Source organism: Phyllostomus discolor, chromosome 5 (assembly GCF_004126475.2).
Source record: "Phyllostomus discolor isolate MPI-MPIP mPhyDis1 chromosome 5, mPhyDis1.pri.v3, whole genome shotgun sequence".
NCBI classification, from domain to species: Eukaryota; Metazoa; Chordata; class Mammalia; order Chiroptera; family Phyllostomidae; genus Phyllostomus; species Phyllostomus discolor.
In genome coordinates, this window is record NC_040907.2 from 123493753 (window position 1) to 123511537 (window position 17785).

Sequence of the window (17785 nt, forward strand, 5' to 3'; positions counted from 1 at the left end):
GAACCCAGAATCACCCTACCATTCCCTTGTGATTTTGATTAAGTATATCTCGAGTTCCGACAGTACAGGAACTGCAGTAAATATTCACTTCACAGAGGGCTAATAAAAGATGCCGTCCTTGTCCCTGGAAGATACAAGGGAGGACCCGGCCTGACGCAGCCCTAGTCTGCCTCCGAGCGCGAAGGGGATCCGGGCTCCAGAGAACAGCGGCGACCGCCCGCCCGAGCTGCGGGCAGCACCGAAACGGGATGGGGCGTGGCCCGCGGATGGAGAAAGGTGGGGAAACTGGTCTGTCCACTGAAAGGAGCGTCTTTCCGCGCAGGTGGAGCAGCGGGGCGGAGACGGAGGGAAAGTCCGGGCAGAGTCCTGGGCCGCCCCCTGCCTGGCACCTCCCTCCCCGCCCCAGGGGCGTTCCCGGCTGTGGCGACGATCCTAACGGGCTCCTGTGGCTCCCGGCGCCCCGCCCTCCCCGGCCCGCCCCGGGCTCCATCTTGCCACCGACTGGGTTGGGCTGTGACGCTGCTCGCTGGTGTCAGGTGAGGAACGGTGCCCCCTGCCCTTGCCACCCCCTGTCCCCCTCGGCCACCTCGGCCCGGCCCTCTCTGAGGCCCGCCGTCCGGGAGACGGCGGGGCCCCGCTTGTGTCCCCGCGCCAGGGGTCGGTGCCGGGGCCTGTGGGCCTCCCTGGTGGCTGGCGACTCGACGTGCGCGTCTCGGGACCCCGGCTGCCGGGTTGGCGCGCTGTGCGGTGGGATGGGCGAGGCGGCCGGCCCGGCGGGCGGACAGGAAGCGGGAAGTCCTGTTGGCCAGTTCTCTGTGGCGTCCGTCTGTCCGGAGATCAGACGGAGGAGTGACGCCCCGCCCGTGGGCAGGTGGACCGCTGGTGGAGGGACCGCGGCTAGGAGATGGCCCGGCTCGGTGGACCTGGAGGAAGGCTGAGTGGGGAAACCAATGAGCAGCTCCGAAGCAGAAGTCTGACCGGTGACGAGACTTTCCGGTGACACAGCAAATTTAGGGAAACTTTGGGAATTTGTACTAAGCTTAGTAAACCCTAGGGCACAGTGCGAAAGCCTGAAGTTGTACACTGGTTCGGGTTTCTAATTCTTGGAACTTACAGGAAATACCATTCCAGGTGTGATTCCTATTCCCTGAGCAGCAGCAGCAGCAGCCCTATGCGAACACTTCTCGGATAGAGGGAAATGGCTGATGTCCACCATAAAGTGACAAGTGGGAAGAAGTCACCCAATTGCTTTTTCACTACCTAGGTTTGCCAGCTGATAGGGCGCTGACCTGGGAATCTGTCCTAGTTAGATAATGAATGTAATGAGTTATCTCAGGCTGGGAAGGAATTTCAAGACTGGATAGGCAGGTGTAAGAGTTCTGTAAAAGAGTTCTACCACTGCAAATTTAAGCCTCTTGGCATTCCTCACCGTTGGTAGCTGCCCATCTGGTCCATGCAGAAGTTAGCCACGCCTCCAATTCTTTATCCGAGGGTCCCTGCCGACTGATTTAATAGGTCCTTCTCAACCAAGGAACAGGTTGTAGAAAATTGTATCTGCTGTTGGCCATCGACATTCACCCTTCCTGTTTCCTATTTGTTCCTATTTATTTCATAAATTTGCAACAGCTGCCTCTTGTGTTCCTGGGCTTCATGCCATCTGTGAGACTCCCATAGTGAGTCCCACCCTTTTTTGTAGTTGACTCACGGGGTGGAGATGGTTTGGAGAACCAAGAATGATTTTCTAGTCTTTTAGAGGTAGTTGTTGAGGGAGAATGCTAAAAGAAAAGCTCTGGTTCATCATTATGGTCTCACTACGCCTTCAGCAAAATGACTAATATGTTGAGTCATCCCAGGGTTTGTTTAAGCTTTTTACAAAAGGTTTCAAAGTCTGCCTTTTGAATATATGGTACATGCCCAAATCAAAAAGGGTTCAAGTTAGGTGGAAAAGTAAGTGCCCTTTTCATTATGTCCCAGCTCTCCTTGCTGAGGCAGCCACTGTTTTTCTACTTCCTTGAAGAGACTTTCAGGGGTATTGTCTATGTAGTCAAATAAGTGTGTTTTTCTACATATGGTTGCAAATTACCTGTGCAGTTTCTACCTTATTTTTTCTTCCCACTTAATATGACTTAGAGAAGAATTCATATATAAGTAAAAAAAGAGCTGCTCAGTTTTAATGGTTTCATAACACTTCATTGTAAGGCTGTCCAGAATCTATTAATTTTTTTACATTATATTTTATTGATTACACTGTTACAGTTGTCCCAAATTTTCCTCCTTTGTTCCCATCCACCCAGGATCCCCCACTCCTTCAGGCAATCCCCACACCATCATTTATGTTCACGGGTCATGCATATAAGTTCTTTGGCTACTCCATTTCCTATACTGTACTTTACATACCTGTGGCTATTCTGTAACTACCTATTTGTATTTCTTAATCCCCTCACCTCTTCACCCATTCTCATACATCCCCTTTCCAACTGGCAACCATCAAAATGCTCTCCATATCCATGATTCTGTCTCTGTTCTAATTGTTTGCTTGTTTGTTTTTAGGCTTCAATCATTGATAGATATGTATTTATTGCCATTTTATTGTTCATAGTTTTGATCTTCTTTTTCCTAAATAAGTCCCTTTAACATTTCATGTAATAATGTTTTGGTGATGATGAACTTTAATTTTTTCTTGTCTGGACCTCTTTATCTGCCCTTTGATTCTAAAGGATAGCTTTGCTGGGGAGAGCAATCTTAGCTGTAGGTCCCTGCTTTTCATAACTTTGAATATTTCTTGCCAGCCCCTTCCAGCCTGAAAAGTTTCTTTTGAGAAGTCAGCTGATAGTCTTATGGGGATTCCCCTGTAAGTACCTAAATGCTTCTCTATTGCTGTATTTAAGATTCTCTCTTTATCTTTAACCATTGGCACTTTAACTGTGATGAGTTTTGGTGTGTTCCTCTTTGTATCCATCTGTTTGGGACCCTTTGTGCTTCCTGGACTTGCATGTTTATTTTCTTCACTAAATTAGGGAAGTTTTCTTTCATTATTTTTTTCAGATAGATTTCTAACTTCTTGCTCTTTTTCTTCTTCTTCTGGAACCCCTGTCACGTGAATGTTGGACCTCTTAAAGTTGTTTCAGAGGCTTCTTACATTAGCCTCATTTTTTTTGGCTTCTTTTTTGTTCCTGTTCTGATTGCTTTTTTGATTCTTGGCTTTATTAATTCTATTGTTGTTTTCCTGTAAATTGTTTTTTATTTCAATTAGTGAATCCTTTTTTTCTGACTGGATCTTTTTTATGCTGTTGAGGTCCTCACTAAGTTCCATTTTAGATGCAGTGTTTTGAACTCTGCATCTGATAGATTACTTATCTCCATTTTGTTCTTTTTCTGGAGTTTTGATCTGTTCTTTCATTTGGGCCATGTTACTTTGTCTTTCATTTTGTCAGCCTCCCTGTGTTTGTTTCTGTGTATTAGTTATAGCTGCTGTGACTCCCCTGTCTTGGTATTGTGGCCTAATGTAGTGGGTGTCCTGTAGGGTTCAGTGGCACAGCCTCCCCTATCACCCCAACTGGGTACTTGAGGTGCACCCTCTGTGTGAGCTGAGTATATCCTCTTTTGTAGTTAAGCCTTAATTGCTGTTGGCCGGTCAATGGGAGAGATCTATTTCCCCTGGCGGATCAGCTGCAAGATTGGCTGGGAACACTGTAGTCACCAATCACCATCCTCTGTGGAGGGTCAGCTGTGCAGGGTCAGGGTGTTGGTGCTCCAACATGATCTGTAGCTGTCCACTAATTGTGAAGGCTCTGGGTGTTCCTGGGTGGTGCCGGCCAAGGTCAGCCCGCACCGATGTTCTCTGCCCAGGGGCACTCGGCATGAACTGTAAAGCAGTCTACAGATGGCTGCTACTTGTGCTGGGCTTGGAGGCTCACAGCCAAAGCCAAGCTGTGAATCTTGGCTGGCTGCTGCTATTACCATTCACGGGACCACATAGCAAGAGGTATTCTGGCTGTTGGCTCACTGAGGCCAGCTGTTGCTTGTTTGAAAGGATTTAGGATTCGAGAAGCAGGAGCCAAGACCAGCCATTCATGTGGAAAAGTCACTGTTAACAACTTGGGTTGGCCAGCTCTAATTGGGTGGGATGTAGCCTCAGGGGATCTCCAGGGCAGGACAAACAGTGTTAGCCAGGTTGTTTGAGTCTCGATATGGTATCTGCCTTCCGGATCTGTGTCTCTGTTGGGGGAGAGTTCAGAAAAGGGACAGTGGCACCTTCCTGCCTTTCTGGGAGAAAGCTGTCCTCCCAGCTTTCTCATCGATGCCAGGCATTTCAGTTCCTCCCTCAATGCCACTGGTGCCTTTCAAGCTGCTATCCTGGTGCTGGAGCTCAGAGAGTGAGTCTGAGTAAGACTATGTGTGGATTCTTTAAGAGGAACTGCTTGGGCCTCCAGAAGTTTCTTCCACTGACTCAATCTTTGTTGATTTTTGCAGTCAGAAGTTATGGGGACTTACCTCCTGACACTGGAACCCTGGGTTGGGGGGCCTGGTGTGGAGCCAGGACTCCCCGCTTCCAATATATCCCTCCTGAATATTTATCCAACACACGTGGATGTGGGACCAGCCCAATCCATGTCTTTGCCCCTCCTACCAGTCTTTATTTATGGGGTTTCTTTAATTCTGTAGTTGTCGGACTTCCATTCAACTCAATTTTTGACAGTTCTGAGTGATGGTTGTTCTGTATTTTAGTTGTAATTTTGATATGGTTGTGGGAGGAGGCGAGCAGTGTTCACTTACCCTGCTCCGTCTTGACTGTAAGTCCCCATAATCTATTTAAACTGTCTCTTAATGATGGACTTTTAGATTTTTTTTAACCTTTTCGTTTGTATTACAAATAGTGCTGTAATCAGTAGCCTTGTGTGTGTGTGTGTGTGTGTGTGTGTGTGTATGTATAGCATTTGTGCAAGTATTTCCATAATGGAATTATGTTTTAGTTCTTTATATAATTACATTCCTCAAATGTACCCAAATTCACTTTCTTAAAATTGCATTATATTTTCTTATATGCAGATAGTCTTTATTTTCATTATGTTTTGAAACTCTTGTTGACATAATTCCTTTAGGCCCTTAAAGATACGATTTAATAAATGTAGAAATAGGGCTTTGAGACAAATCCTGAGATTTAGAAGTTTTAAGTTCCTTATGTAGTCTTTCATACTGTAACTACTTGTTGCCTTTAAAGTTATTATTCATGTCTTTCCTAAATTACTTTCAGATTTCCTCCCCCTTTTCCTGACCCTGACATCTTTTGCTTTCAGTCCATTTGACTGTTTTTAGATGTTGTCCCTTTACTCCTTATACCAACCAGGCTTAGGGAAGAAGAGGCAAAAAATTTTTTTAGTTTGTTTCTGTTTTTACATTCAAGACTTTGGATACCAGATAACTATTTTAGAACTGACTGGAACAGTTTCCATAAGTTCTTATTATCCATTTATTAGCTTCTAACTTTGACTCAATATATGCCCATTTATTCTCAATTTAGCAAGTGTTTAGCTTCTATCCTGTGCTTATGTCATAAGGGACACTATAGTAATTTCAATTTATTAGTTCATTTTCCTGTATTTTTTACTCAAAAGGCAGGATACTTTCCCCCCATCTTTCTACCAGCACCTAGGGACAGTTTGTATTACGTAGTGGGTTTTCACTATGTAAATGTTGAGGATTTGTTTGGGGTCTTGATATAAAAATAATACAAATTATTTACAGCCATGCTGGGGAGAAGAGCCAAAACACATGTTGAAAAAATTAGCCAATTAGTTGGATCCAGAGATGTCAAAATATTCTAGTATGAAAATATGATTCACAGACTAGTAGCACGAGCATCATCTGGAAGCTTGGTCAAAAATGCAGGATCTCAAGCTTCATTTCAAAACTACTGTGTCAAGAGTTTGCATTTTAACAAGATTCCCCAAGTAATTGACATATATATTAATGTTTAAGAAGTACTGTTTTATCCAGTACATTGCTCAAAGAAGAGAGAGAGGACTTGAGCTGGATAGGTGAGGAGAAGTGAGTGAGCTCAGGCTTGAGGGCCAGGTCAGTTAGTGACAACAGCGGCTGAAGCAAAGACGTGCTGAGAATGGTTCACATGGCAGAGATTTCGTATCAGGAATTAGGTGTTGGTAAGAGGGTTTTTTTAAAAGATTTTATTTATCTTAAGAGAGAGGGGAAGGGAAGGAGAAGGAGAGAAACATCAGTGTGCAAGAGATACACTGATCGGTTATCTCTCACATGCCCCCAACGAGGGGCCTGGCCTGCAGCCCAGGCACGTGCCCTGACTGGGAATTGAACCAGCGACCTTTTGGTTCGCAGGCTAACAGTCAATCCACTGAGCCACAGAAGCCAGGGTGGTAAGAGTTTTTAATTGTTAAGAGTTTTTAACTGATGGAGATGTTTCTCCCGCACACTTAGTTATTGATGTTTCTCTCCCTCGCTTTCTCCTTCTATTCCCCTCTCTCCAGAAATGAATAAATAAAATCTTTTAAAAATGTTTTATTGATTATGCTATTGCAGATGTCCCATTTTCCCCCCTTTATTCCCCTCCACCCTGCACACCCCCTCCCATCCTCATTCCCACCCCCCCTTTAGTTCATGTCCATGGGCTGTATGTATAAGTTCTTTGGCTTCTACATTTCCTATACTATTCTTAACCTCCCCCTGTCTATTTTCTACCTACCATTTATGTTACCTATTCCCTGTACTTTTTCTCCCCTCTCCCCTTCCCACTCCCGCACTGATAACCCTCCATGTGATCTCCATTTCTATGATTCTGTTCCTGTTATAGTTGTTTGCTTAGTTTATTTTTGTTTTTGTTGTTTTTTAGGTTCTTTTGTTAATAGCTGTGAGTTGTCATTTTACTGTTCATATTTCTTATCTTCTTTTTCTTAGATAAGTCCCTTTAACATTTCATGTAATAAGGGCTGGGTGACAATGAACTCCTTTAATTTGACCTTATCTGGGAAGCACTTTATTTGTCCTTCTATTATAAATGATAACTTTGCTGGATAGAATAACCTTGAATGTAGCTCCTTGCCTTTCATGACTTTGAATACTTCTTTCCAGCCCCTTCTTGCCTGTGAGGTTTCTTTTGAGAAATCAGCTGACAGTCTTATGGGAACTCCTTTGTGGTAACTGTCTCCTTTTCTTTTGCTGCTTTTAAGATTCTCTCCTTATCTTTAATCTCGGGTAACTTGATGATGATGTGCCTTGGTGTGTTCCTCCTTGGGTGCAACTTGTTTGGGACTCTCTGAGCTTCCTGGACTTCCTGAAAGTCTATTTCCTTTACCAGAGTGGGGAAGTTCTCCTTCATTATGTTTTCAAATAGGTTTTCAATTTTTTGGTCTTCCTCTTCTCCTTCTGGCACCCCTATGATTCGGATGTTGGAACATTTAAAGATGTCCTGGAGGTTCCTAAGACCCTCCTCATTTTTTTTGGATTCTTGTTTCTTCATTCTGTTCTGGTTGCAAGTTTGTTTCTTCCTTCTGCTCCAAATCATTGATTTGAGTCCTGGTTTCCTTCCCATCACTGTTGGTTCCCTGTAGATTTTTCTTTACTTCACATAATGCAACCTTCATTGCTGCCTGGGTCTTTCTTATGCTGTTGAAGTACCAGCATACCGGTACCAGGATACTCCAGTGAGTTCCTGGAACATCTTGATAACCAGTGTTTTGAACTGTGTATCTGATAGGTTGGTATCTCTTTGTTGCTTTGTTGTATTTTTTTCTGGAGCTTTGATCTGTTCTTTCATTTGGGCCATTTTTTTTTTTTCTGTCTCAGCATGCCTGTTACGTAGTAAGGGGCAGGGCCTTAGGTGTTCTCCAGGGCTGGGCAGCCCATGTGGCTGGGTTGTCACCTGTTTGTGGGGGAGGGGTAGGAGAGGGAACAATGGTGCTTGCTCCACTCTGCTGGTTTTCAGTCACTTCTGCCCCTACCCACAATCAAATTGGGCCCTTCTGGTGCTGATTCCCAGGTGGGTGGGTTTGTGTACATTCTAGGACCCTGTGGGTCTCTACAACAAACTCTCCTGTGAGGCTGGGAGTCTTTCCTGCTGCCGCCTCAACCCTCACAGGTGTTTTCAGTCAGAGACTTTGAGGCTTTATTTCCCCCCACTTCAACCCTGGGTTGCGCGGTCTGTCTCGCGCCCTAGTTTTTCCTCCTGGTTTATCCACACGGGAATGTGGGACCGCCTGGTCTGCCAGCCACTGCCTTGCTGTGAGTCTTCCCCACCCCAGCTGTCAGTCTCCACCCCTCCTACCGGTCTGGATGAATAGTTCTTCTTTAACTTCTTGATTGTCAGACTTCTATTCAGTTTGGTTTCTGTCAGTTCTGGTTGTTTTTTGTTTTTAAAATTGTTGTCCTTCTTTCGGTTGTGCGAGGAGGCACAGTATGTCTACCTACGCCTCCATCCTGGTCAGAAGTCCTGGTCCAAATAAATAAAATCTTACAAAAAAGTTTTTAATTGTTTTTAGGAATCTTATTGTCGGTAACAATATAGGTGTTTATTTCTATTAATTTCCTGTGGCTGCTATAACTAAATTATTACAAACTTGATGGCCTAAAACAATAATAGTTTATTTTCTCTCAGTTCTGAAGGCCAGAAGTCCAAAATCTGTAGTACTGGGCTGAAATTGGGTGTTGACTGAGCCACACTCCCTCAGGAGGCTCTGGGGGAGGATCTATCCCTTGTCTCTTCCAGTTTCTGGTGACTGCCAGCATCCCCCCGTGTCTGCCTTCTTGGCCACAGTGCCTTCCCCTCTTCTGTTAAATCTTTCTCTGCCTCCCATTCATAAAGATACATGTAAGTGCATGTTGAGTCTCCTAAATTTCAAAAACTGGTAAATGAAGAGGAAAAAAATCAAACATTGTATCTTTCCTATATAGATTATACTTCAGACAAATCATATGGTTGTTAAGGGGAAATTTCTCAAGAAGTATTCCAGATAATAAATGAAGAAGGAATGATAGAATTAGATCTAGGTTGATCATCAACCACAAAAAAAAGAGAGACAGCTGAGCATAATGTGTTTCCTGATATAAGTATTCTACACAAAATACCTGTTGAGTATTCTTGCTGACAAAAGTAACCTGAATCTTATCAAGCTTGTAGATCTGACTACTAACAGGAAATAACTATTGAAGAATATTGTGGAGATTTGATCAGTAAAATCCAGATAGATGGTGGTAGATTTTAGGACAAACTGCCTTCAACAAAAAACCCCTGCAAAACTGGAAAAACTGCAAACTGGAAAAATAAGAGAGGGGGGCTTATAGACTAAAAGAGAAGAGGCACATGAACAAATTTTTAAGGTACAAAATTGGTAAATGGCTGTGGTTTAAAAGAGTTCTTGTCTTTTTTTTTAAGATTTTATATATTCTTTAGAGAGAGGGGAAGGAAGGAAGAAAGGAAGAAAAACATCAATGTGAGAGAGAAACATGGATTGGTTGCCTCTGGTAACCGCCCTGACTACAGGCCAAACCCACAACTCTGGCATGTGCCCTGACCAAGAATCGAACTGGCGACCTTGTGCTTTGCGGGATGATGCCCAGCCCACTAAGCGATATTGGTCAGGGCAAGAGTCCTTGTCTTTTTACACATAATATATTGAAGTCCTTATGAATAAAAGGATATGATGTCTGAGGATTTGCTTCAAGATAATCAAGGGAAGGGTAGTCGTTGGGGTACAAATGAAATAGGATTAACCTTGACTTGGTAATTATTGAAACTGAACATGAAGATTACATGGACATTTATTATATTAGGTTGAACCACACATTTTTTCGTATGTTAAAAACATGAATTTCAGTAATGCCATGTAGTTCAACCTAATACTGTTCTTTCTACTTTTAAGTGTTTGGAATTTTCTATAATAAATAAAGTACAAAATAAAAAACCCAATAAAAATATTTAAAAGACAATGGAAATTTTTTTTAAAGATTTTATTTACTTATTTTTAGAGAGGGGAGGGAGGGAGATAGAGAGAGAGAGAGAGAAACATCAATGTGTGGTTGCTGGGGGTTATGGGCTGCAACCCAGGAATGTACCCTGGCTGGGAATCGAACCTGGGACACTTTGGTTCCCAGCCCGCACTCAATCCACTGAGCTACGCCAGCCAGGGCTGACAATGGAAATTTTAACACTGACACATTGATGATGTTATGGCTATATTTTTATAATAGCCCTGTTAACTAAAAATCTATGTTTTTAGAGATGTGTACTGAAGTACATACAGATTAAAATGATAGAATGTCCAGAATGCTGCCTCACAGCAGTCCAGTGGACTGGCAGGGAGGGAGAGAGAATATTGAAAAGATAAGATTGGCTGTGAATTGGTAATTATTGCAGCTTGGTTATGAGCCTGTGAGGTTTCTTATCTGTTATCTTTACATTTTAATAAGTTTGAAATTTTCCAAAATCAGAATTTTATAAAAAAGAAAGCCAGGGTAAATTCAGGTATGTATGTCTACAGAATGTTAACTCAGTCATCATACCACTGTTTTCCACATGTGGTTATATCACTATATGAGAGGATTTCTATGGCACGTGAAAAGTATTTTAGCATTTATACATTCATTTTAATGTTACCTTCTCTTTGTGACAAGAAAACTATTTCGTGTTTTCCATTTATGGAAGTGATATAAAGCAACTTGAAGTGAAAAATTGATTGACTTAGAGAAAAATACTCCTTAAATAATAGTACTGGTAGTATTTAGAGATGACAAAAATTGTATATGAAATTGGGACATTTACTACGCTGTACTGAATCCACTGGTACTGATGATGAAGTGAAGAAACATTTTATCAGCACTGCTTTTACCAATAATATCCACATATGAATGTCAACCAGCCTCTTGAAAGAAGGTGTATTTTGTGTAAGACCTCTTGACAACATCTAACTATGAAGGCTTTCACCCTTATAACCAATCACAGAAGACATTTTTTATTGTTGCAGAATGTCATACCCAGGCTATCCCCCCACGGGCTACCCAGCTTTCCCGGGATATCCTGTAAGTATTGCCACTTATAATATGAAAATAGCTTATATTTTTGGAACAGGTGTTGTATAGGGCCAGCCCATGACCGATCTCAGAGATATGCCAGAGCAGAGGTCTGACATGGCCATGCAGGGGGGCAGACCCAGTGTTGCTAGATACTCTGTCTCTTCAAGAACAGCAAGAAATCTGGACTTTATGCAAAATTGCCCCCATTTTAAAATTGGGAAATTAATTTTTTAAGTGTTAAATGCTGTGTGAGTCAATACAACGTGTGTGAGCTAAATTTATCCCTTGAGTCACTGGTTTTTAACCTTTGTGTTAGGAGGTTTAAAATAGTTAAGAAGGACTTGGCTCAAAGATAACAAATTGTGGTGGATTAGAGGGCCCTTCATTTGTAGTTCTGAGACTTTTAGTGTTTGGAGTACATCTTATAAACATGCTATCAAATTCTGTTTGTTGATGTCTATACTACGAGGACTAAACTTACAGCTGAGGCACAAGTAAGAATCATGAATTTCAATATTATAGTTGAAGTATGTGGGGCTTCTTTCTGACTGAGAGAATAGAAAGAGGGGCTTACAGATTAATGGTAGTATATGTGCCCTTATGTAAATTGAATATATAGCTGGATTTATCAAGGGAGAGATGAGAATTATGGATGTGTTCCCAGGTTCCTGTGTTCTAAACAGGACTCTGGTGATCATTCCAGTCAACGTAGGCTGATTGCTGAGACAGACAACCTGAACATCCCAGTGACTCACAGTAAAAGCTCATTTCTTCCTTACTTCAGTCTCCTGAAAGTCAGTGGTCGTGGGGCGGAGTCTTTGTTCCATGTAGTCTTTCAGGTTCCCAGGCTCTTTTCCAGGTATTGGCTCTGCCATCTTCTAGCACCTTGGAGTTCTCCACTGGATCCTCTGCTTCCAGCTGCAGATGAAGGAAATGAGAGTAGGGGATTTGGCAGGAGGTTTTTAGGGGTCAGGCTGGAAGTGGTGTGTTACTCTGTCCGCATTCATTCACCAGTATTCAGTCATATGGTCCTACTTAACTGGAAGGGGTTCTGAGAAGTGTAGTCTAACTTTATGGCCAGAGAAAGAAGTTTAGTGAACACACAACAATCTTTGCTGCACTTAGATGTTGTCTGGTCCAAATTGATGCCCAAAATTTCATACCTCCTGTGTCTCAGGTCACCTTTTATTTTTATTTTTTAATTGATTTTAGAGAGAGAGAGGAACATCGATTTGTTGTTCCATTTATGTATGCATTTAGGTTACTTCTTTTTTTTTAAGATTTTATTTATTTTTAGAGAGGGAAGGGAGAGAGAGAGAGAGAAACATCAATGTGCGGTTGCTGGGGGTTATGGCCTGCAACCCAGGCATGTACCCTGGCTGGGAATCGAACCTGGGACACTTTGGTTCCCAGCCTGCGCTCCATCCACTGAGCTATGCCGGCCAGGGCTGCATTTAGGTTACTTCTTGTATGTGCCCTGACGAGATCGAACCCACAACCTTGACATGTTGGGACGATGCTCTAACCAACTGAGCTATCTGGCCAGGACCACTTTTTTCCAACCCCTATTGTGCAACAGGTCCAGGTGTGTTGCAGGAAAGCCATGAATTCCTTACTTTAGGGTAGAGAGATGGATCTTTGTCTTATTTCTCGGTGCTAGGAAATTGAAGGAACTAATGAGCTTTGTTAGTTGTTCCCGAAGGTTTGGAAAGAGCCTGGCTCTTACTCCCAAATAGAGAAACTGAGTTCTGACAAACAAGTGTCCTGAAAAATATAGTATATTGATAAACTAGGATAAGATACCAAGACTTCTAATGGGGTTTTTAATATATAATAAAAGGACAAGCTAAACCTTAACGCTTATTCCTGTCTGTTCCTTTTTTTTAGATGGGTTGTATTTCTCTGTGATAGCATTCATTTGAAAATGTTTTCTCTTTTTTCAGCCTGTGGGTCAGGAGTCATCTTTCCCCCCTCCGGGTCAGTATCCTTATCCTAGTGGCTTTCCTGCAATGGGAGGAAGTGCCTACCCAGCAGCACCAGGTAGTGGCTACCCAGCAACTGGAGGCTACCCTGCTGCAGGTGGTTACCCAGCCCCTGGAGGCTATCCTGGTGCCCCACAGCCAGGAGGAGCTCCATCCTATCCTGGAGGTGAGTTATGGGTTGAGGAATTCATGATGGTTTGGGGTTGCTACGGTGCTTTCCTCTTCTTTCCTTTATCCAGTTCCTTCCTGCTTATTCTGTATGAGGTCAGAATAGCACTTAGCATACTTTCTACCTTAGGCAACAAGGATGTAGCTGGCAAGATAGAGGGATAAACATCCACAGGGGGTCTGACAACTAGGAGCAAGCTCAACAATTCTGTTGTGAAAGTAATTGAAAGAAATATCGTAATAAAGGACCAATATGTAACAGTTTGATTATTTGTAAACTTAAGACGTGAGTAAGGCATTTCAGTTAGCATGCTTATAACCTTTAGGATAGCTTTTTCCAAAGAGGGGAAGAAATGTAGCACTTTGGTAATACAAGTTAGTAAGGCAAATGAATGAGGTAAAACCTTTAAATTTAATTCTGAGAACTGTCACTAGAGTGTATTTATTCTTTTCTCTAGTTCCTCCAGGCCAAGGCTTTGGAGCCCCACCCGGTGGAGCAGGCTTTTCTGGCTATCCACAGCCGCCTGCACAGTCTTACGGAGGCGGCCCGGGACAGGTCCCACTACCTGGTACGTACCAGGTGTCCAGAGAAAACAATAGCATGGTGTTTTGAGTTTTTCAAGTGCCATTGAGAGAACTTTATGTTTGGGATAGTTGTCTATAGATGTTTATACTGAGTACCTCTATAAATAATTTTAAATACATGGTTTCATGAACTATACTAATTTGATAAAAAAGTTTAATCAGTAAGTTCAAAATAAGGGCCCACTTTTTCAGTTAAAAAAAATAATGTTCCAAAGCCAAAAAGCACAACCTTCTCTGTTCACTCCTACCACAAATGAACAACCCCCACAACTGTGTCTTGACATTCTTTGCAGATGGAATCAGAATTTACCTTGTTGTAGGTGTTTTTAAAAAATATATTATTTGTTAGAATATTACCGTATTTTTTGGACCATAAGACACACCTAGGTTTTAGAGGAGGAAAATAGGGGAAAAATTTTTGAAGCAAAAAAATGTGGTAAAATATTTAATAACATAAATAATATAATATTTCACCAACATAAATGTAAACAGAACTCAACAGCAACATTAACAACCATTATTCCTCCCAAATAGGGGGCTGGGAGGTGCATCTTATAGTCTGAAAAATACGGTATATGTAGGACATGGCATATTTTAAAAGGTTCTTATGACCAAAGTTTGTTTTAGATTTAGTAAATTATACTAAAAAATTATCCTGGTGAATAACATAATGTGACTGTTCTTATATATTTTCATATTAACAATAGCCAATGCTGTTTTGAAGAGCTAAATCACATAGGACCTGTTTGCTATATGTTTTTAAACACATAGGTGGCTTTCCTGGAGGACAGATGCCTTCTCAGTTTCCTGGAGGACAAGCTCCTTTCCCTAGTCAGGTATCTTTGCTCCTACTTTTTAACTTTAGTTTGGGTAACTGCATAATGCCAAAGAAGAGCACCACTCCTTCACCACAGGGGTTTTCATGAAGCAGATGGGATGGTCTGTAACATCACTTGAGACTTTCAACTTTGCTTTTAATACTCCATGCTCTCCTTGGTATTTCTGCTTTGAGTAGTATCCTGATCACTTTGATAAGGCAAATATATGTTCCTTCTCACACATGATGATACTTACAACTTTTGCATAGAGATTCACTTGGGCTCTTAACATGGGTTTTAGTTCTTTTTTCTCTTCCTCACTGCTATAGATATGACCTTGGGTGACTGGGTTATTGGTATTTTGGCAGTGTTTTATGAAGTGTGGTTTTGTTTTTCATTTTTACCTTTATAACTTTTTACTCTTCTTTCAGATCAATACAGAGTCCTTTCCTTCCTATCCTGTTTTCTCTCCTGTTTCTTTGGATTATAGCAGTGAAGTGAGTAAGGTTTTCTAATGTTCACTAATTACTAGGTCCCCTACATGTGCCTTTCTTTGTTTCTGATTTCTTGTGTATTTTTCTTTCACCACTTCCTGAGGCTCACAGTATCTCTTTTATCTTTATGTCCCTCTAGCACTTGGCAGGGCTTTAGACACAGTAGATAATTAACTGTCTATTGAATTGATTGCTCAGTAGCTTCAAAAGATCTCCTATATGTCAAATCCCTGCCCCATCTCTATATAGCTCCTTGGTTTATTCATTGACTTTTTAATTCCTTATGGCTTATGCAAGTTACTAGGAACATAAGTAGTGTACTTTTATGCTTAACTTTATCTTAATTTTTTAATTTATTTTTATACTGTATATTCATAAAAATCTAGCATTTTCAAGCTTTTTTAAGGCTGGGGTGGGAGAGGAATTTCAGTACTAGAAGAGAAATACCTTAGCCATTTTCTGGCTTACTTTCCTGATTTGAGGGGTTTGAGTTCCAGAGAGATTAAGAAACTTGTCCAGAGCCACTCAGCTAGTGAAAGACAAGGCTGAGGCTGTATCCTAGCTGTTCTGACTCCCAGACCAGAGGAGTCCCTGTTACACAATGCTGCTGTGCTGATAGAACAAATGATGTTCCTCAAAACAGTCAATTGTGTTCACCCTTTTTTATTGTTGAAATTGATCGTTAGTCATACTGTAAATCTGTAACTCTTTTAATCATTCCATTACCATTTAACAGACATATACCCCTTTTCCCACCACAGTCAGCACTCTGTTGTCCATGTTCATGAGTCCTTTTTCCTTTTTGTGCGATCCCTCCACCTCCTCATCACCACCACCACCACCCATAGGCTGTCAGCCGGCTCTCTATCTATGAGTCTGTCTCTATTTTGTTTGTCAGTCAGTTTGTTCATTGGATTCCACATGAGTGAAATCATAGGGTACTTGTCTTTTTCTGACTGGCTTAGCATAAAATTCTCCAAATCCTTCTATACTGTCGCAAAGGGTAAAATCTTTTTTATGGCCATGTAGTATTCCATCATGTAAATGTACTGTAGCTGTTTTATCCACTCATCTACTTGGTGATAGACACTTGGGCTGCTTCCATGTCTTGGCAATTTTAAATAATGCTGCATTGAACATAGGGGTGCTTGTGTTCTTTAGAATTAGTGTTTTGGGTTTCTTCTTTGTATTCCCAGAAGTGGGATTGCTGGGTCAAAAGGCTGGCCCATTTTTAATATTTTGAGATATTTCCATACTGCTTTTCATAGTAGCTGTCCCAGTCTGCATTCCCACCAACAGTGCAAAAGGGTCCCCCTTTTTCCACATCCTCACCAGCACTTCTTGTTTGTTGATCTTATTTTATTTTACTTTTTAAAAACATTTTGTTTATTTTTAGAGAGAAGGGAAGGGAAGGAGAAAGAGAGGGAGAGAAACACCAGTGTGTGGTTGCCCCTTGTGTGCCCTCTGCTGGGGACCTGGCCTGCAACCCAGGCATGTGCCTCGACTGGGAATTGAACAAATGACCCTTTGGTTCACAGTCCCGAGCTCAGTCCACTGAGCTACACCATCCAGGGCCCTGTTGATTTATTGATGATAGCCATTCTGACAGGTGTGAGATGGTATCTCATTATGGTTTTAATTTGCATTTCTCTGATGGTTAGTGACATTGAGCATCTTTTCATATGTCTATTGTCCATCTGTATGTCCTCTTTGGAGAAATGTCTATTCAGGTCCTTTGCCCATTATTTAATTGGATTGTTTGTTTTGTTGGTGTTGAGTTTTGTAAGTTCTTTATAAATTTTGGATATTAACCACTTATCAGATGTATTGGTGAATATGTTCCCCCATTCAGTGGGTTGTCTTTTTGTTTTGTTGACTTTTTCCTTTTTTGTGCAAAAAGTTTTTAGTTTGATGTAGTCCCATTTGTTTATTTTTCTTTTGTTTTCTTGCCTGGGGAGAAATGTCAGATAAACTATTGCTACGAGAAGTGTTTGAGATTGTACTGCCTATGTTTTCTTCAAGGATTTTTATGGTTTCAGTTCTAATATTTAAGTCTTTATTCATTTTGAATTTATTCTTGTATGTGGTGAAAGAAGGTGGTCTAGTTGCATTTTTCTGCACATATCTGTCCAATTTTGCCAACACCATTTATTGAATAAACTATCTTTAGCCCACTGTATGTGCTTGCTTCTTCTGTGATTAACTGATTATAAAATATGGGTTTATTTCTGGGCTCTCTATTCTGTTTCATTTATCTGTGTGTCTGTTTTTATGCCAGTACCATGCTGTTTTGAGTTCTATGGCATTAGAGTATAGTTTGATATTAGGCAGCATGTTTCCTCCAACTTTGTTCTTCTTTCTCAGGATTGCTGTTACTATGCAGGGCCTTTTGTGGTTTCATACAAATTTTTGAAATATTTGTTCTAGTTCTGTGAAATATGTTGTTGGAATCTTGATAGGAATTGTGTTGAATCTATAGATTGCTTTGGGTAGTACAGACATTTTAATGATGTTAATTCTTCCTATCTGTAAACAGAGTATGTGCTTCCACTTATTTGTACCTTCTTAAATTTCTTTCTTCAGTGTCTTATAATTTTCTGAGTACAGATCTTTTCCATCCTTGGTTAGATTTATCCCTAGGTATTTTATTCTTTTTTAATTGTAAATGGGATTGTTTTCTTAATTTCCCTTTATTATAGTT

The 17785-nt window shown here is 41.4% G+C and overlaps 1 protein-coding gene across 4 annotated transcripts in view; it reads left to right on the top strand.

The window, feature by feature from the left end:
* The first annotated feature begins 395 nt into the window (after positions 1-395).
* Positions 396-17785, top strand: part of ANXA7 (annexin A7) — a 28895-nt gene continuing 11505 nt past the window's right edge. Inside the window, exons 1-6 of one of the 4 annotated variants that reach the window (XM_028512184.2) lie at positions 396-536; positions 10989-11043; positions 12981-13185; positions 13646-13756; positions 14544-14608; positions 15022-15087. In XM_028512184.2, coding sequence (XP_028367985.1) covers positions 10990-11043; positions 12981-13185; positions 13646-13756; positions 14544-14608; positions 15022-15087 — 501 coding nt within the window. In that variant the 5' untranslated portion in view covers positions 396-536; position 10989. Of the gene's footprint in view, positions 537-10988; positions 11044-12980; positions 13186-13645; positions 13757-14543; positions 14609-15021; positions 15088-17785 lie in introns of those variants that run through there. The other 3 variants (XM_028512185.2, XM_036026799.1, XM_036026800.1) reach the window with 3 other exon arrangements.